The following is a 21057-nucleotide window of genomic DNA, read 5'->3' on the forward strand; positions in this document are numbered from 1 at the left end:
CAGTCTGGACAGAAGAGGTGTACCTTTCTTTTTGTTCTTTACTCTACCTTTGCCTTTAATCCTGCATTTTTTAAGCCCTCAACAAGTGTATGATGGATAGGCCTGGCAGTTCCCTCAACATCCCTCAATTTACTGTATTTAATATATAAATTACAGTAATGTTCAGGCAGGTCCCCATCATGACTGGAGCCCTGTTGTGCTTGTTGATGTACACAGAAGCAGAAAGCACCAGTGCTGAGATAAGTCAGCCTAAAGAACTGATGAAGAAGTGGTGCTAATGGTGTTCAAAGGGAGTCCATTCAGTTATCCTTGGATGCAAACGCAGAGGTTACAATGAGGCTGGGGATTCAGAGAGGAGGAAAACAATTTAAATAGTCCACAGAACCCTAGAAGGAAATCATGGGAAAACTTGCCTCAGGAGAACATATTTGAAAAAAAATAGTTTGATTTTAAGTTCTAATTAAAAACGTGTGGCGTCAGATCAGTGAAAAAATGCTCCTGCTACAAAATACTAATGCTCCTGCTACAAAAAACTCATTTGTTTAATACTGGGCCTACATAACAGCAGTAACTAATTTAACATACCAAAGAGAGATGTAACATTTAATAATAGAGTTCAGGATTTTCCAGAGTTTTGTGATTAAAAATTCCTTGATTAAAAAGAAAAATATAGGGTCAACAGTAAGCCAGAACTCAAAAAATATTTAGTTTCCTCCATGTCCACCAGCCTTTTAGAAAGAGTGAAAACTAATTAGATTGTACTGGAGTGAATCTGTTTTGCTCCCTACCAAAAATGGCTACAATCAGTCGATGAACAGATTTATTTTTTTCAGGAATGAACCACTAAAAACAAGGCAGTTTCCTATAAAAATGTGCTTTTGTCTTAATCATCAGGCTCCACACCATATACCTTTTTGGGCATCTGCATTACTTCATCAATCTAAGTCTTGCTGTTTCTTCTACCACATTTCAAAGATCTGACCTTTTCCCTCTGTCCAGATAGGCAAAACTCTTATCCATGCCCTTATGTCCTGTCTTGATTACTGCAACCGCTTTTTCTCTGACCTCCTCCACACTCACCACCTTTCTCCAATCCATACAAAGCACAGCTGCTAAAATCATCTTCTTGACTAGTCAATCTGACAATATCCCGCCCTTCTGAATCCCTCCACTGGCTCTCCCTGTTCCACCACATCAAGCTTACATTTCTTGTCCTTGCTTTCAAGATTCTGCATAACTCCACCCATGCCTACACATCCAGCCTTGTCCCTTATCTTGTGACTGTGTCCACTCATACCTTCCTCCCTCCCCCCATGACATGGCCTTGATTACCTGTTTGCTTCTTGCATGGCTGTCTCTGTATGATTTTCTATGCTGCTGGCCTCTATGCATTACACGTCCTCCCAGAACTGACCTGCCAAGCCACTCTCTCACTGAAATCTCTCAAGACCCACTTTCACACTGACACCCACGAGTGAATCATAATAACATTTGTATACATATTTGTTATTTACAATCAAATACCTATTCTAGCATGATATGTGCATGCCTTAACTGCATGATCCTGTTGCCGCAACCCATGTGCTTTTGTTACACCCGTTGTTGTCACAGCGCAGGGACTATGTCTGTTTAATCTGTACTGTGTGAAGCCTAGCATACCTTGGCACTGTAAAATTATAATTAATTATACTTGCCTAGTATCTTGGCTCCCACTGCCTCCCATTTTATTGTGCTTCTTCCTTTATCCTCCCCTCACCCCGTGCCAGGGCTGTTCATAGTAGTGACACTTAGGTCCTTCACAGCTCTGGGTTCATGGCAGCTTAGAACATGTACCACGAGTACACAAGGATTCATTATTATCTGTCCCAGATTTTGCAGGCTAGCCCTGTTTTTTTAAATAGGACTGTCCCACAGTCAAGTTTGAGAACCTGGGAACTGTCATCACGTTGTGACAGGATGATGTTTTGACACAACACCATGCTGTTGGTGCAGCCACCAATGACGACAGCACTGCATTGCAGTGGGTACCCATAATACACACACGGGTACAGCCAGGCCTGTCTTCTGGACACTCAACCCGACCCTCATATATTACATTATTATAAAAAACACACCCAAAGAGGATCAGGATGCCGAGAGGACGGTGATCTCTCACTGTCCCAACTCTCATCTCCCATTACCCTTCGTGCTCCTTTGTGCCTTGGCGTCCTTTGCTGCACTGAGTTGGATTCACACTGCCACTGGCCTGCCTTGGGGGCTGCGGCTGTGTGTACAGCGCCGCGCACACTGCGGGGCAGGCACAACAGTCACAACTAGGCTGCCCCGGCAGCCCCCCGCATCCTAACCGGCTTTGTCCCTAGGGCCAGGAAAAGCCAACGGGCCCCGGGGTCCCTGCGGGGTAAGGTAACCGAGTGGCAGCTGCGGGCCTTGATTTCCTTCTGCGCCCTCTCGGGGCTGCTGGGGGTCTCTGGGCAGGCGGGGCGAGCGGCTCCGGGGGGCGCCCGGCCGGCCGGGAGAAGCCCCCGGGTGGAAGCGCGGCGGCGGCGGGACCTGTGCCGGACCCAGCAGGCGCCCGGGTCGGCGGCCAGCGCAGAGGCTGCCCGCCGCATGACAGCGCGGGCGGGTGGGCGGTGCCCGGCCCTCGCAGCCGGAGCGGGTTGGCCGGGCGTGGGGAGGCGGGGCGCACGCCGGGCCGGGCGGGGGCACCGAGCGGAGGGGCGCTGGGGCGGCGAGTGGAGCTTCTGGAGCCGAGCGGGACGCAACGGCGGTGCCGGGGCTGGAGCGGGCTCCCGGCCGCAGGGAGCGGGGGACGGCGCGGAGCCGCTGCGGACGGTAAGGGCTGTACGCGCCCGGCCCCGCCTGCCAGCCGCAGCCCCAGCCCCGGGGAAGAGCTGCCCGAGCGAGCCGGGCGCTGGGCTCCTTCCTGCACGGCCGGGGCCTCTCGCAGCAGGGCAGGCTCTGAGCCCCGCGACCCGGGGGTGGTGTCAGGCAGGGCAGGAAGCGCTGCCCAGTGCAGCGCGGTGGGACTGTGCCGCAGGCGGCCTGTGCCCTCGCGGCGGGCTGTTAAACCCTAGCTTAGCCCTTAGTTAGTCCTGCCCGTGGCCGAGATAGCGAGAGAGCGACCGGAGTTTGCCCTGTGCAGCCAGCCTGGCTCTTTGTGTGCAGCGGCTTGTGCAGCCTGCTCCCCTGTTCGACCGTGCCGCGACTTGCACCGGCGCTTGGGGAAGGGAGAGGGGATCGCAGGACGCTCCCAACTTTTAAACTTCCGAGTTTATTAACTTGGAACCAAAGCAGGCATGATGTCCCCACACCGTACTAGTGATTCGTTTTTTAATAAAGGAATTGGCTGATTTAGCAAACTAAAAAGTGGACGGCACTTCCTACTTCAGTGATACTGTTACAGTGTGTGGTGTCTGAGCATAGCAAGATGTTAAATTTTTATATTGTTGAAAAGCTTTCATAACATTACAATTTTAGATTTAAATGTCAGTATTCAATCTCTTATTCGTGGCCAATATGAGCAATCTGTACAACTTCACATGAAATACTGCCCCATTTCTTTATTTTCATTAGAACTCTGGGGGATATGTACATAATGCATTTATTCCTTATTTTTTTAAACGGACTGTGTTTAGAAACTTTAAAAATAAATTAATATTTACTTGCATTATGTTAGGAGATTTATGGTAAGAACTATGCTTTGCCTTTCTTTCCCTGTGATCTCTCAAAACTTTCCCCTTATATTTAAAAAACCCTTTCAGAGTTACTTAGTAATATAACTAATATCCTCAATTTAGCAAGTTTATATACAGATTTCTACACCAAACTTTTTTCACTGGAGACATTTAGCAGCTTGGTATGGGAATATTTTATACTGCTTTGAGAAACTGTATTGCTTTCTGAATCTTAATGATGGTATTTGAAGAAAGAATAGCTTTTGTTAAGTGTATTGTGACTTTCCTGTCTGGTTTTGTAGAAACAATCTAATGGTTCAAGGATTCTGGTCCATAAGTGGGAGGAAAAAGTACACTTGGTTGCCAAATCCCTGCCTCCACGCAGTGGCTGTACTTGTAGTATGTTGTGCTGACAATTATTAGTCTGTCCCCCAATCCTACACTGATGGAACGCTGATTTCCTTGCAGAAGTGATTTCAGTCTATGGGTGACCTCTTAACTGCCTGTCAGAGGAGGATTCCAGAGGGGATTACTTATCCTTCCTCTTAATAGGATGGAAAGACACTTAGGTCTGACTGCAATATAAGTTGGTAAAAATACCCCCCCCCCCAAAATTAAATTAAAAAATCCAAGATGCTGTCATTTATCTCCAGCATGGCCTTGCGGTCATTGTATATATAATACTTGATGGAATGTCTGCTTAAATTTCAGAATGACATTCCTTGCTGGAATCTGGGATTGATCAACATAGTTTGTCTGTGTAGAAATATTTGAATTAATTCAGTGCAGGAAACCACAGATTCTTAAACTGCTTCATCTAAGGATAAAGCATTATAAATGGTGTGATAAATCATACACAATACATTTTATGATACTTCATTGGTTTATTATATTAACTTTCTTTTCTTTAGCAAAATAACATCCAAACAAACTACTTATCTTGCTTATTTTTATTTAGCGAATAGTAGCATCACACTTTCATTGTAGAGATAACTGAAATTTGAATTGCACCTTGTAGACACCTAGTGGGGAGAAGTTAGTCAAGCAAATATCCATTGATAAACTTCTATTTCAGTTCTTTCAGTGCATTGCACTGCATCTCTAAATTTTTTGATCTGGTCTGCTGACAAAGCTCATGTGATAATTAAAGAAGGAAAGTTTTTATGCTGGGCACATTTTTTCTAGGAATTTTTTTTTTCCCCACAGTGGATTAGGGAATCTTTGGAAAGAAATGTCAGATGAATGCATGTATGATAGGAACAGTTGTATCTTGTGTGTAGTCTATTGAGGGCAGGGAGGGAATGGATTTTTGTTACCCTGATGATATAGAAGTATTTTGTGGATATATGTGAACATGAGCAAATTGAAGCAAGTCTCCCTCCAGCCTGGCAAAGATTGAAAGCAGCATTTATTCACGGGGGTGGAAGGCAGATACATTTTCCTTTTTAGTTAGTCAACAGAGGAATGCTGCTGTGGGAGGAAATGCTTTGGTACCACAGGTGTGGGTGCCAGAACATTATTTTTTGGATGTGGGGAAAAATAGCTAAAAATCTGAGTGGAGGATGATGTGTAGGAACCTCTAGCAATCTAGAGTTGAATTTTAAGTAAGTGTTGTTAGCACAACACAAGGCACATCATAGAATGAGTGGAATTCTGCCGAGAATTTGGGATTGATAAGGGTTACAAGTACTCCTGTCTCCTCAGGATCAAGCCCTTAGGCTGCAAATAGAACAAATTAGCATTTGGTATGTTTATAATCCTCCTTCTACCCCATCGCGCCCTACTCCACCTCGTCTGCCACCTGGCTATTCATTCATATTTCCTCCCTAAATATAACATTGTTTCTTGCCAATGGTATGTCTTTTTTTTTTTTCTCCTTTTAAACTCCCCTAGCTGAATAATAATTAAGGCAGTCTCTTAGCTGTTTATTTTTAACTCAGATGTCTGAAGATAGAGACAATATAACTCCATTTGGAATATTTATTTATGTAACATCTGAACTGGACAAAATAAAGAACTGGTGACACCGTTGATTTTTCTAAAGAGAGTGTTGCTGTACAGCCAAACTAATATCGAAGACTCATTTATTGCTGTTTTTTTAAACTCTTTAACCAGGTTTGCACATCAGTGTATAAAGACTGACTGGGCTTTATGTGAGGAACTTTGGTAGCGGGACAAAATGGCTGCTGTCCCTCCACCCAAAATTGACTGATGTTGTGGTCTAGCCTTGTGGAAGCTGTTATTCCTGGCAGACACCACCTCTACTCCGGCATGCTAACTGCAACTTCTCTGTCATTGTTTGGGCCACTAGTTATGTGCAAGTGTGGCTTCAATAACTCCTTCCCGGTCCAACTGCAATGGTGTGCTAGTCTCCAGGTGCCATTATAGCAGCCAGAAATTACCAGGAGCAAGGATTTTATGTTCCCCCTCCCTTGGTAGCTGGGATGGAGGGTGATGCAGCAGCCACTATGTCTCTTGAGAATTCTACTATGTGGGATGAATCCAGCAGTGCCCAGTTAAATTGGGCTTAGGGCAACTTCATGCTACCTGAGCAGGGCAAAATTTTTCTAACATACTAGTGAATCTGGCCCTTTGTTCTCACATTCTTCTTTCCGTTATAGGACTATTCAGTCTTGATTTTTTTCTACTACATTAAACTAGTTTATAACCATTTCTTACACTTGCACAGCACTTCAATACACTAACATTATTGCCTACTCATATTATATAATTCTTAAGACTTCTATTGTGCTGCGTTTTAAAAGTTTTTCAGTGCAACACTGAATAGTTTGCGCTCTTTGGTATCCCAACACAGCCGTTCAAGTTATGATTGGACGCAAGTAGATGCAAAGGAATAACAGTTGAAATAATAAAGTTTTAAAGGATTCTGTTGTTCTGTCTATCTTGTTAGTGTATATTAAAAGGTTATTTTTCAACAGTGTTTTTTACTCATTGCTTTCTAGTTAGACTTGATTGAACTTTCAGACCAATAGTTTCTTGTATTAAGTAATTTAAGTACCCACCCTTGCAACGCTGCTCAACTGCTCCTTCTTAGGTGGTCTGTGTGTGTCATTTTCAGTTGCTGAGTAACATCCTTTACCACTGGAAAAACAAATTAAAAATTGAGAGGGAAGACCCTCACCTAACCAAAACCACAAAGTAGCATAACTTAAGAAAAATTGAGAGAGGGAAGGATTACTTCTGACTTCTATTGCACAGAGCATGAAAATTAAAGGAAGCTGTGCTAAAAGGGCCCAAACAATTTGTTGGAGGAAGGGAATCTTAGTCAAAGTAGCATCATTCGTCACCCTCCTTCCTCCCTCGGCTGTTTCTCAAACAGCAAGTAAGCTGTTCTATGCAAGCATGTATGGAGGTCCCTGGGGTTACAGGAAAACAATTCTGCACATCCTCATTTTCTGCTAAAACCTCAGGGGAATACCCTGGACATGAATTCTGACCATGTCATCACTAATTCTAGTGGGTTCCTATTCTGTCCTGGCATATCTCCTGTGATGTGCTAGCAGAAAGGCATTAGATGGAGTCCTGCTGCCAGGTTAGACAGTGTGCTGAGGGAAGAAGTGTGGAGCCTCTACATGTCCCCCAGTATCCATAGTGTATGCCGTGTGTCTTGAGACATGGAGGTTCAGAAGGACATACCTCCTATTTGACTGAAGGACTAAATTGATCTCTTCTGACCAGATAAGACTTTAGAAAATTAGCATGTTAAATGGCCATAGTTTTGGTGTGACTTTGACCCTCTTTTCGGCCTTTCCGTGGGAATGTAGGACCTGTCCGATGTTTTGAGAAGTATGTCTTGCATATAACTTAAATGCAACATCGTTGAAGTCTTGCAAGCTTAATGAAGTCTGAAACAATGTCATGAATCTTTGTGTTTTTGTTTTTCTTCTATTTCTAGGTACAGCATGTGTGCAGAGCTCACTAACGGATGTTAAATATATGGAGATATACCAATCTCATAGAACTGGAAGGAACCTTGAAAGGTCATCAAGTCCAGTCCCCTGCCTTCACTAGCAGGACAAAGTATTGATTTTGTCCTAGATCCCTAAATGGCCCTCTCAAGGATTGAGCTCACAACTTTGAGCATTGGCCTGCTAAACCCAAACCACTGAGCTATCCCTCCCTCGTGTTCTATGGCAAGTACATCAGAAGAAGGTGTAACAGGCTGTAAAATTCAGCTTGAATTCTTGGTCTCAGGAGTGCCAGGAAACTCAGAAAAGGAATTAATTGGAAGAATATTGATCTAGACTTGAAGAAGTGGAACACATCAGCAACATAATACCAGATCCTGGTGCTTTTTGAATCTTTGGAGGATTGTATTCTTTAGGAATTCCTATTGACATTTTAACTATCCCATTTAGTACATTTTTAATCTGTTTGTACATAAAGATTAATCTGGACAACTTGAGTTTTGTTATTGTTTAATTACATTATTGAATGTTAAAATATTTGCCAAGATGAGTGCAGAAGGATACCAGTACAGAGCTTTATATGACTACAAAAAAGAGCGAGAAGAAGACATTGACTTGCACTTAGGGGATATATTAACTGTGAATAAAGGTACCTTAGTAGCACTTGGATTTAGTGAAGGGGAAGAAGCGAAGCCTGAGGAAATTGGTTGGTTGAACGGCTGTAATGAAACCACAGGGGAGAGGGGGGATTTTCCAGGAACTTACGTAGAATATATTGGAAGAAAAAAAATATCTCCCCCGACTCCGAAGCCTCGTCCTCCTCGACCCCTTCCTGTAGCACCAAGTTCTGCAAAAGTTGAAGCAGACAGTGAGCAGCAAGGTTAGTGCTGTTAGCTCAATAATTGTTTTTCTTGTGACTTTTTTCTCATCAGATTTCTCTGTTCCACAGTTTTCATTTAAATATGTTTGTGTATAGGACTACCTGGCGAATGTACTGTAGTCAGCAATTTATAGAAATCCTATAAAGATTTCATATGGAGAATGAGCAGATATTGCTGTTTTGTTAAGTTTTAAAAAGCTGAAGGCAGTTTTTCCATTTTTGGTGCATCCAATTCACTAGCAGGAGTTCTCTGCAAATATTGCATTCCCACTGTAAAATTATTTTGTTAATGTCTTCAAATATAGAAATATTTTCACCCAGGGTTATATCTAACATTTTCTCTTATTGTAAGATCAGATATTTATAAAATAAGTAATAGCTTGATCATAGAAGACACTCCAGTTATTTTACTGTGTCCCCTGTCCAGAAAGTGTCAAGTTTAGTTCTGTATAAAGGAGAAAGAACTTCTTACGTTTAAGCACATTCTTCCTTAACTTCTGCAACGTGGTGGTCAGAATGAAGGTAGGATTTGGCCTGTGGTCCGTAGCTGACATTGGAAGGAGTTTTAATTGAAAATTGTAAGTAAATACCTCTGTCAAGGTGATTTGTCTAATCTACCTACTAAGATTCAGACTTTTAGGCTATGTTGACACTAACACTTTTGTCAGCAAAACCTTTTTGTTGGTCAGGGATGTGAAAAAAACCACACCCCTGATGAACAAAAGTCTCGCCCACAAAAGCGTTGTTGTCAGCCGTACTATGTTGGTGGGAGAGTGTTTCTTGCCTACATAGCAACCACTGCTCATTGGGGGTGGCTTAATTATGCAGGCAGGAGAGCTCTCTCCTGCCGGTATCGAGCAGCTACACGGGAGATATTACAGTGGCGCAGCTGCAGCGGTATAGCTGTGCCACTATAAGGTCACTGTAGACATAGTCTTAGATATTTGCCTTAAACCAAAAGAAACCAGGTAAGCCCAGCAGACAGTATTTTGATATTTAAATTAAAGGACATTTTTTTTGCATTAGTTCTTATTTCAGATACAGAACAATTACTTAGTGATTTTTTTTGTTTTAAAGCATTTCTGCAACAGTTTCCTTTTTATTCTGTTTTGTTTGTTTTTACCAGTAATTAACTACATGTAGTAGCATTTTTGTTTAGATCACCCTGATTTGTATGGTGGCACAATCATCATATACAATGACATCACATTGTGCTACCATGGAGGTGGTGGTGTTCAGAATCGTGACATCAGTTAATCGGATGGAGTGGGATGAAAACTGGTTATGAGGCTCTGTTTATACGTAGCTGCTTTGATAATCTACAATGACCAGAAAGGGAATTCAGAAAATTGTATATAACTAAATGGGAATTTCTAAGACACACTTCTGAAATGTGGTGGAGGCTTAATAAAGAACTCGCATGACTTATTCTTCACAGTAACTCATCCTCAAATATTTATGAATTACTTGTAACTTAGTGTTTTGATCATAGGGACTTAGACCCTGGGTAAAATTTTTAAAAGCGTCTATATCCCATTTTTAAATTCTGGCCCAAAGTGCCTAAATCACTCAAAGTATTTAGTCACCTAGTGGGATTTTCAAAAGCACCCAGGCCCAAGTCTTTAAAACTACTTATGCTTTGCTCTGCTCATTGTTGTAATGCCTAATCCCTAGGTGACCTGCCCCAGGCTAGGCACCCAGCTTCCCATACAATACATGAAGAGAGTTTAGGCACCTAGAAAGGGATTTTCAGAAGCTGACCACCTGGGCATGAACTTTCCTAAGCCATTCAGAAGTGAAGTGGTGGGAAGAAGGGCTTAGGCATCTAAGTGGCTGACCTGGGGCACATGGCTGATGGGCCAGAGATCACCACCTCTCCACTCAAGATCATCAGCTGTGAATCTTCTGGAGTTAGGCACCTAAGCCGGGTCAGCTTTTAGGTAGCCCATGCCCTAGCATCCAGAGCTGTATCTCCTGCTTGTGCTTGAAACCTGTCTTATGCTTGCTGTGTGCCCTCGTTGCCTTTTCTGCATGTGCTTTGCTGCCCCTGTGCCTATTGGTAGTCTGCCTCTGACCTTCCTGATGCAGGGGTTGACAGGTAACAGGTATTAGGCTCTGAGCATGCCTACAGGATTGGGCCCCACTGGTGAGATAAGTGTTCCCCTGCCTACTTTAAGAATCCTATTTTGGTGTCTCCGGGGCTTAGACTTAAGCCATGGCTCCAAGCCCCTCTTTGGCTGTGGAACAGCATCAGCGCTCAGGTGGCTTTACAGAGGTTGACTTAGGTGCCTTGGGAACTTAGATGCTGGTGCCTATGAAAATGTCAGTGGTGCCTAAATGGTGAATGTGGGCACCTAAGAGGCAGATAAATGCCAACGTATCTTTAAGGATTTGGGCCCTAACTCCCATTGATTTCAGTGGGCGTTGGGTGTCTAAACACTTTTGAAAATCCCATTAGGCATCCTATCTGTATCTTTAGGCATCTAAATATTTAATCTGCTCCAGCCTTCTAAATCCCATTGGCTTTCAATGGGATTTAAGATCGGAAGAGCCTAACTTACTTTTGCAAATGAGCTTTAAGTTCCTGACTCAAGTAGGTACTTTTCAAAGTCCCAACCTTTCATTGTTTTTTTGGCAACTGGACCATGCTGATTTTGATGTGACTACAAGTCTAGTCAAGATTGGTTATTTCTGCTCTAAACGTGTTGCCTGCAGAATAACTTACTCGGATGGGCAGTAAAAACAAGAAGTCAGCACTCTGAACACAGGTAGCAGGCAGTGTTCATTTGAAAATGCATCAGGCTAGGAGTAGAATACATTTATTGCATTACGTGCTGAGGCAGTCACCATTAACGGGCAGTGATTGCTGAGTCAGAAATGTAGGGGGTGTGCAGTAACTTGCCTGAGCTCCACAGGTCTCGTCCACACTTATGTTAGGGCAATTTAGAAAGTTACCCTCAGAGCTGTGTAGTGGCTGTCAAACTTTTCAGAGAAGTCACACAGCTAATGTTGATGCTTTGGAGCCCCTTATGGAATGTGCTCATTATGGACACTTCTGCAAGCTATGACTCCGGCTGTTCAGTGAAAATCTGCCTTTGCCTTAGAGCCCATTGTTGGTTTGTTGTATGAGTGCACTGTGCTGGGAAAAATCCCAGACGAAAATAAGTATCTCCCTTTTGAGTGGGACAGTGCCCAGAGCTCCAGTGGCAGAATCTCCCCTAGCTCTTGCCTCAAGCCGGAGTATTAATTAAATGCAAGATTAGAATTCTTTGATTACCTTGGAGCTCTGGTGACTTAGAACTGCAAAACGTGCCAAATTTTAACAGAGAATTTAATAATTTGAAAGGAGATTGGCCAACAGCCAGAGTGAGGTTTTGCAGAAACTTTTAAAAATCATTTTTGCAGTCCTAGACCTGTAACTTCCTGGTAAAAATTCTTTACTTCCCCAAGACTTCTTTGAATTCAGGGGTTTCTGTGTATCTTGTAATAGTTGACTATACAGTTAGCATGTAACGATCATTGAATGGCGTTCTCTGCACAGTTGTGAGGGAAACACAACTTTGAACGTCAAGTGGCAGTGTGAAGAGTTAAGTTTGTATGTTCACTTGAGACAAATTTGAAAAAAGTAAAGATTGAAAAGGGATTTTTTTTTTTGTTAAATAAAACACACCATACAAACTTCTTAAAAAAGTAAGGTCTGAGTATGTGCACCAAATACTGGAGACAAAAGAGAATGGGTTGAGGGGAAGGGGGAAATCAAACTGAAAGGAGGGGATAGAAACTAATGTTCAATATAAACACAAGAAAAAAGTCATTTGGACAAAAAAAGGGGGAGGGGAGGCAAAGGGTGTCACTGGAATGAGACCTGAAGGTGAAAGGGGAGATGAAAATAAGAGTAGAGTAGTTAAAAATGCATTTGATTTTCAGATGGCTTGTTCTGGTTTAAAACTTGCTGCAGGGAATGGAATAGTTAGTATTGTCTACAATCCAAACTACCATGGCAGCAAGCCAATGAGATTCTTCCCAGGATGATAAAGTATTGCTCTGCACACTCCTAGAATGCATTTTGAATATATTAATGCTTGCTGAGAAACTTGCTTGACTGTATTTGGTCAAGTTTATATTTTCATTGCTTAACAGTTTGAAACGGCTGTAAATCAAAGTGACAGACTGGTGGGGGAATTGGAAATAATGGCATCTTTCTTTACTGCAGCAGTCTGTCTATAGTCTGTGCTTTTTATTTGTTCTGTAATTTGAGCCAACTGTGTATGTATATTGACACAATGATAGTAGTTTTAGTGAGCTTATCAGAAAGACAGTTTTTTGTACCATACCAGTTCCTTAAAATTAATTTTTAATCTGCCAGTGTCTAAAGTTGAGAGAATTTTTAATAATCTGTTTGGCTATTTACATTTTATTTTTTTGTTATTGTTTTTGTATTTTTCTCATTCTATTCAATTTCTAGTCAACTTCACTTTCAGGTTTCCATGCACTAGACCAGGGGGAGGCAACCTATGGCATGCGTGGCACTCACACTGCCTGGGTCCTGGCCACTGCATTTTAATTGAATTTTAAATGAAACTTCTTAAACATTTTAAAAACCTTTATTACCTTGCATAAAACAATAGTTTAGTTATATATTACAGACTTATAGATAGAGACCACCTAAAAACGTTAAAATATATTACTGGCACACAAAACCTTAAATTAGAGTGAATAAATGAAGACTCGGCCCACCATTTTGTGAAAGGCTGCTGACACCTGCACTAGACCATAGCCACCGTTTTTGGCCCAGATGAATAACTGCACATGTTAGTAGTCCTATTAAATGTAATAGTGTGAGTAAAATTAAAATTACTTCTAACATTTGCAGTATCAGAGCCTTTTGTTTATAAACTGCATAGAAAGCTTATAATTTTGAATAATAAAGATATTAGAATATTTGTCAATTTTACATTCTGTAAAAGCAGTTTTTACTAAACTTAAACTATAATTTGGGCACCATTTGAACTGACTGTCCCATTTAAGTTATTTATAGGAGAATGGGGAGGGCCGGAATTCTGGTTAGTTACATGAAATTTTAGGACTTTTCATTGTGCATATCTTCCCTCCTCCTTCCAATTTCTCTGAATTCAGGACATGTTTGATTTGCATGGGGTTGATTTTTTCTACTGCATCTGGGTGGGATCATGGTTGGGGGAAGGGTGGCAGGAGGAGCTGATTCAGTGCCGCTCAGGGCTGTGCTGCACAGAGCCAGCCTTCCCTTATGCCACTGGTACAGAGTTCCTGCCCTGACATGCACCTGGTGTATGGAGGAAAAAGGGAGGCATAGGGATGCACTGTAGATAGCAGAGCCACTTCCACCAGGGGAATGTTCCCCAGCACAGTGGGGATTTTCTCTTAGCCATCTGTAGCCCTCTTGATGTAGATAGCAGAGCCACTTCCACCAGGGGAATGTTCCCCAGCACAGTGGGGATTTTCTCTTAGCCATCTGTAGCCCTCTTGATGTTTACACATTGCAAAATAGCCTTAGCAGGCTGGAGAATCCATGACATAATAAGTTCATGTTTACAGCTTAGGCGAGCGATTCCCTTCCTTTGCCCTACAAATCCTTCTCTGATTCCAAAATTAACAGGTTACTTGTAGCCCTGTTAAGTTCCCTGTTTTTTTTTTTGACTCAGCTCTTATCTGACCAAATGTATTCATAGAATATAATTTATGCATATCTGAATCAGTTTGCTGAAAGTGGATCTTAGACTCTGAAGTTTCATTAATTTACAGAAATGTTTTCAGATTGAATTTTATATGCTAAATTGTCCTCATTTTTAAAAATTGCCCACCTCATTCTGCAAACTCAGACCAGAATTTCACTGTAGCCATTTGTTTCACTTGTTTTACTGTTCTAAAAAGCTTGGTTACTTCCTGTTCAATTGAAACTGTCACATCTGTTAACAATGAACTCGCTCAAAAGGTATGCAAAGCATTAATAATCACGAGTAGAGGCCGTTCAGCGTCATCACAGAAATTCAGCATAGATTTTTAAACCCTTCATTCTCTGTCCTGCTATATAGATACAAATCAGCAGGTCAAACACAATGGCTGTGATGGGGTATACTCATTGTAGGGGGAACCTCCTGGTGCCTTCCTCTGGAGACCAGCTCATGCATGGTGTGGTGCCCTCTTCCATTGGCTACTCACACTGTGACCCTTCTCTCTCTCTCTCTCTCTCTCTCCTCGATTCAGGGTGCTCCCTCTTTGTGACTCAGTCATCCGGCCAGGACATTATATAGTCCTCTGAGGATAACAAAATGCCTCCAGACTAGCTGCCCAGCTGGCATCTCCAACAATACTTTGCTATTTCCTAAGAGCTCTCTACAGAGGGTCCCTGGGCTGGAACCCAATAATGAGCAGCCCAGATCTGCCCAGTTGTACTCCTTGCTGTTGTTTACCTAGGCTCTTCCTACTGAGCCCTCTCAGGCATTCTTTCCCCACAATTCCTCTGGGATTGACCCTTCTTCCAGGGCTAGGATCCCAGGGCTTATTCTCCTCTCCCCCCCCCCTCTGGTCCCAGAGAGTGACGGCACCCTCCCTCTTCGCAGCCGCCTTCTGCTCTCGACTTCCTGGCTTTATGCTAACCAGCCTGCTCCTGCCCACCTGGGCTTCATGTTCAATTAAGCCTGGTGTTCCCTCCAGGTGCAGCCAGACACTATAATTGACCTCTCAGGCCCACATTAACCCCTTCAGGGCCTGAGTGGGGTGCACACCCCACCACAATGGCCCATGGCACAAAGTGTTGGGACTCCCTTTCCCCATACTGCTTAACCTGTCGATGACCAAGTGTGGGATGCAGTGCGTGGCAAAGACCAAAATGGAGGGAGACTAAAAACTTTATTTATGCCCTAAAATTAAAATGCTGTAGGATTCATTCCTTTATTTTAATTAACCTTAATGCAATTATTTCTTTCCAATGTAAATAATGTTCAATAATAGCAACGAGGGAGACATTTTGTGTGGAATATAGGTAACTTGGGGACTAAAATGAGTAATGTCCTTCAAAGTAAGGGGCATATGAGAAGTATGCTTGGAGCATCACTTCCTAGAGAAGTGATGGCTATCTGATGACATGCAAGCTCAGCTGTACAGATCTTGATGCTGTATGAGCTGTGAGACTGCAAAGTTCTAAGATTCCTCTATTCAGAAATAATGTTGATCTGGTGCTCCACTTGCGTTGCTGCACTGGAAAGCTGAAGGGAACAAGACCTCAGCACTTTCTGCTGGCAGCCGAGGAAAGAGTGAGCAGATAAACCCTAGTGGTGTGGGGAGAGGAGATGCCAAACGCTCATTATTTCCTTCCTTCCTTTTCCCCTACACAAACACCCTCTTTGAGGATGAGAGTCCATCCTCCTCTGCAAGGTGTGGAGGAAATAGATCATGGGTTGCCAACTTTCTGACTGAGCAAAACTGAACATCCCTGCCCCGCCCCTTCTCTGAGGCCCCACCCCACTCACTCCATCCCCACTCCCTTTGTTGCTTGCTCTCCCCGACCCTCACTCACTCGCTCATTTTCACCAGGGTAGAGAGGGACCCTTTTCGACCAGGTGTTTGGTTGAAAACGTGACACCTAGCAACCCTACCATGCGGTGGAAAAAGAAGGAAATTGTCAGGAGAAGGGAAGAGTCTTTATCTCATTCAGTTAATGTATTTGCCAGTTAAATGAAGGCTTCTAGGAAGTTGTCAAGATTGCTCCTGGTGCCTTAATACTGGTCATAACAACCTGAGAGTTGTGAGCTTCATTTTTGAAATGTTTACTTATGGGGGAATTCTGCACCACTGTGCAATGTACAATTTGTGCAGAAATTAATGTTATGTGCAGAATTTCCTTTTCTTCTGCACATAACAGAAAAAGGCTGTTTCTCTTTCTGGATCCTGGGTTCTGTGGGGAAGGGGTGTGAGAGTCTGGGCTGGGGAGGCACAGCTGGGTTCTGGGGGAGGGGGTGTGGGTGTCTGGCTCCCCTGCTGGGCTGGGGGGCGGGGCAGAGAAGCAGATGCTGGGTTGTCATAGAGGTGTCCTTAGCTCTCTACTGCTGAGGGATTTTTTTTGTCTCTATTGTTAGACACAGTTGCTGATAAGTATTTTGAAATAAATTACAAAATAATTGAAACTGGTGTGATTAAATAGTGTTATTTTGACAAAGTTTTCACAACTTTAAAATATTGTGTCTAGACTTTTTAATTTTTTGGTTCAGAATTCCCCCAGGATTAAATGTTTGACTTACCGTGCTGCTGTAACCAGAAACATGACAGTAAAACGATAATGTGGTAGTGCATCGGTGACTTCATTAGTTTACAAATCTAAACATTTTCTAACTGCCAGATCAGCCAATGTATCAAGTTTACTACCTGTTACATCATGAACAGGAATGAAGGTTCTCCAGTCTGCCACCTAGCAGAGGCAGAACAGAACACGGCTTACTTTCACAGCTATAGTGACTCTACAGTGCTAACTGTAGTTAAAACAAGAGGAAATGGCTTGCCCGGAGTAGGAAGGTGTCATTTTATTGACCATGGCTCTTGACTATTGACCCACATTAGATTTGGTTAGTTGTAGTTTAATGTTTTCTAAAACTGCATTTAATAGTTGAAGAAAGTTGCCTTGCCAAGTGCCTAGTTTCTTAACTATTAAATTATATGGGCCCTTGAAACTTCATAGCAATGAATCTTTTATATCTTCTTGCTTTTCTTTGCTTCTTCCTCCGATTTAAAAATAAAAAGGTGAAAATATCCCCTCCGTTAGTTTATAAAATGATTAAGAGGGGAGCTCTATCTGCAGATGGTACCTGTTGTGAGAGACACTTGTTGGGCTGTTGATTTTAGATGGAGTTGCTAAAAACAAAGTGTACAAAATAATGCAATCTGAGTATACAAAATAGCTGTATATTTTGCAGAACAGTTCTACTCTGAAAATTGTTGGAGGCTTCTTAGGTGCTTTGTATTTCGTCATGATCATCTGCAAGTTAGAAAGGCTAGTGTAGTTGTCAGGTCCTTGCAGCATAGCAACAAGGCCAAGCAGTTGGCTGTTATGGTAAAGATTGAAAAAGATAAGAACCAAAGTTCAACTTCTGAAAAGCTACTTTTCATATGGGATTGCTGGCTTCTGGTCTCAAAAAAAGCTTTTCACAGGAGAGTGTGTGTGTGTGTGTGGCTTTTTTCCCCCACCTCCAAGTCTGAAGTGCTCTTGTGTATTTTGTTTGTTTGTGCCTCAAAAATGTGTTGCCTTACTATGCAAAATATTTTAATACAACAAATACTGGGGAAAATGTCAGTTTTTCCATCGTCAGGCATTTTTGTGAGCCTTTTTCTCCATAGGATCAAGGCAGTTGGCCTACTACATGATGATATAAATGGCCTCTTGTGCCAAATTCTGCCTTGGCTTACACTCTGTGTGCAAGTCACTACAGTCAGGGCAGATTTTTCTTCTTGATTTTCTTTGTGGATACTGTTGAATAATTGCCCTCCATTTCACATGCCATGAGCTCTGTAATGTAATAAAAATCATAAAGACAAATGTCTAGCATGAGGGAAGCTAGTCTGTCTGTGACCCATTCTTGCAGTTAATGTGAAATGCTGAACAGATAGTTGTCAAAGGACATTGTCTTCAAGTGCCCTTTTTAATTAGCTCAAAGAGTAATCATGCTTAATTTTTCACAAACCGCTTAGATATTTTTTTAAAAGAATATGGAAATTGTGTCCTTAGTAGACTTGTAGGATTTTTTTGTCTTAACAATGTTCTTGTTTTATTCAAAACAAGAAAAATGACTCCTTAAATCCAGTAATCTATACATTTTTATGTTTGTGCGTGCTAGTGCAGCTGGTAATTGTTCAGTGATCAGAGATTTTATGCTGAATTGGTTAGTTTTCAAGTTGTATTTGCATTGCACAAAGTATAATGGTATATTTGTAAAATTGAGCTTAAATTGTATGTTAAACACTAAGACATGGGGAGGTACATGATTGTTGCCTGACCCCACTGGCTGGTAGAGGGAAGTAAACATGCTAGTATTGCAAAAACCCAGGTTGACAAAGAAACTACAGTACATGTTTTATGCTGTAAGGAATACTCACCTGTTAGTTTGGTTCTGCAGTTATTTTGATGCTATTTTAGTCAAATCTGTACTATTATTTAGCTCATTATGGTTGTGCTTTAAAAGTACAAAACAATCATTTTGACTAATCTTTCAGCCTTTTGTACTACCCATTCACTACTTTTAATAGCTCCATATGTCTCACACGCACAGCAGATTTAAACTTTGGCAAATACCAAGTGGCCTCCTCATCTTAATCAGGATCATCGTAATCTGTTCTAGCATCTATAACTCATGGCTGTCTGAAACAGACACTAGACTAGTAAATGCTTTTCATTTAGGTTGTACATGAGAAAATTAAAACTTTGAGATTCAGCAACACATGGTGTTTTACAGCTGTTGAGTACTTGCCAAGAAAGAATAATTCTGTACCACCAGCAAATGACCATACCCTCTTAAATAGTTGTATGGTGCCAATTGCACATCCACATTTTCTTGTGTGAAAGAACACAGATGTTAGCAATACAGCTGGCCATCAAATCTTTCACATGTATATCTTTCTTCCAAGCTGGTTTCCATGATAAACTACCATGAAATCAGCCTACAGGCTGAAATCTGACGAATTACATTATTTTAATAGCTAGGAACAAGAAGGACAATTGCATGATAAGTACTTAAGAATAGTGAGAGGCCTTATGTACTTTGGTCATTAGATTGAAATCACCCTAAGCTTGAGAACTTAATTACATTATTTTGACACTGAAGGGAAGAAAAAAATGTAATCTTAAGTTTTATTTAGTAATGTAATTGAAATTAATATCCTACTGTTTGGTTATTAAGGCCTTGGCTACACTGGCGCTTTACAGGGCTGCAACTTTCTTGCTCAGGGGTGTGAAAAAACACTCCCCTGAGCGCAGCAAGTTACAGCGCTGCAAAGCACCAGTGTAAACAGTGTCCCAGCGCTGGGAGCGCGGCTCCTAGTGCCGTAAGATAATCCCCACCGGGAGGTGGAGTACCTGCAGCGCTGGGAGAGCTCTGCGCTGGTGCCGTGACCACACTTGCACTACAAAGCGCTGCTGTGGGAGCGCTCCCATGGCAGTGCTGTACGACTGCAAGTGTAGCCATACCCTAAGACTGATTTCTGTTTGCACATTTTAATTTAAAAAGAACTATTAAAACTGTCATAACTTATAGTTAAAAGAGCATTTTGTAACTTTAACATATGGAGCTATACCTATCTCATAGAATTGGAAGATCATCAAGGCCAGCCCCCTGCCTTCACTAGCAGGACCAAGTACTGATTTTGCCCCAGAACTTTAAGTGGCCCCCTCAAGGATTGAACTCACAACCTTGGGTTTAGCAGGCCAATGCTCAGACTGCTGAGCTATCCCTCCCCCCTTCGCATGTATTTATTACATTTGCCTTCTTATATCTTGCTGTTTGTTTTCAAAGTTAAAATACTTTTTTCACTTTAATTGGCATAGTCAAGGAAAGGTGCTATGTCTATAACTTATCACCTGAAGTCTTATGATGAATTGCAAGGAGGTACAACTGCTTGTACCAACTTAACTTCCCTTTGTCACAACTGATGTTTGGATTCCATAGTGCAGTCTGGAGTAATAACACCTATGTGTTAGTCTGCAGTTTGACCGTATTACAAAATCATAGTTTTGACCATTATTACAAAATCATTTACAATTGGATGGTATCAGAAGTTATTAATTATGATGGTAATAAGTGTTTAATATAAGTAGGAGTCCAGGCTTGATATAAGTATTTAAACTCTTGAATAGATAAACTGAAATGCAACCTTGACTGGAGCTTTAAACCTTTTATTTTGTTTTTTTAAAAATCTGAAATGGCAAAAAACAAGACTTAGAAATGTAAACTTTGAGTGAAATTTGAATGAACGGAAGCTTGATGAAAAATGAACTGATTGAGGGAGAATGAGTTTAAAAATCCCCCCCTTTGGCAGTCTTTTATTGGATTGTTCTTTATCCCTTTTACAAGAAATCTAAAACACTCTGGGATCTATCGTTTGTCTCCATTGTTGCTCCTTCTGTTTCCGATTATGCCAATATCAGTTACACCGTATGGACAAGTGCTATATTTATTATATCTATTTTTTGGGAGGGTGGGGGGTTAATAAGGACACACTGAGTCTGTCTTAGTGCTCCCATTTATCTGATGTGGGTACCATCACTGACTCACTTTAGCAGGAGGGAAAAAAACAAAATTCCTATCTCTGTAGCCTAGGAGAAAGTTCCTGTGCTAGGAATGGTGAGTCCTGGGGTTCAAATCTCATCTCTTCTAGCTACTGTCTATATTTCCGTGCACTTTAGTTCCCTTACTGTTGACTAAGGCCATGAATTCCAACCCTGGAAATTGATGGCAAAAAGCTGCTGAATCTCTACCTCCATTTTTGAAATGTTAGCAAAGAGCTTATGCTAAGTCACTTCATGGAGTAGGAATAGAACCTAGGCAGGAGTCTA

General features: G+C 41.9%; 1 protein-coding gene across 3 annotated transcripts in view; it reads left to right on the top strand.

Moving 5' to 3' along the window:
- Nucleotides 1-2726: 2726 nt before the first annotated feature.
- Nucleotides 2727-21057, top strand: part of PIK3R1 (phosphoinositide-3-kinase regulatory subunit 1) — a 76104-nt gene continuing 57773 nt past the window's right edge. For 2 of the 3 annotated variants that reach the window (XM_039544049.1, XM_039544051.1), the window contains exons 1-2: nucleotides 2727-2832; nucleotides 7591-8483. In XM_039544049.1, coding sequence (XP_039399983.1) covers nucleotides 8150-8483 — 334 coding nt within the window. In that variant the 5' untranslated portion in view covers nucleotides 2727-2832; nucleotides 7591-8149. Of the gene's footprint in view, nucleotides 2833-7402; nucleotides 7482-7590; nucleotides 8484-21057 lie in introns of those variants that run through there. The other variant, XM_039544050.1, reaches the window with a different exon arrangement.

This window comes from Mauremys reevesii, linkage group 6, assembly GCF_016161935.1.
Source record: "Mauremys reevesii isolate NIE-2019 linkage group 6, ASM1616193v1, whole genome shotgun sequence".
Classification (NCBI taxonomy): domain Eukaryota; kingdom Metazoa; phylum Chordata; order Testudines; family Geoemydidae; genus Mauremys; species Mauremys reevesii.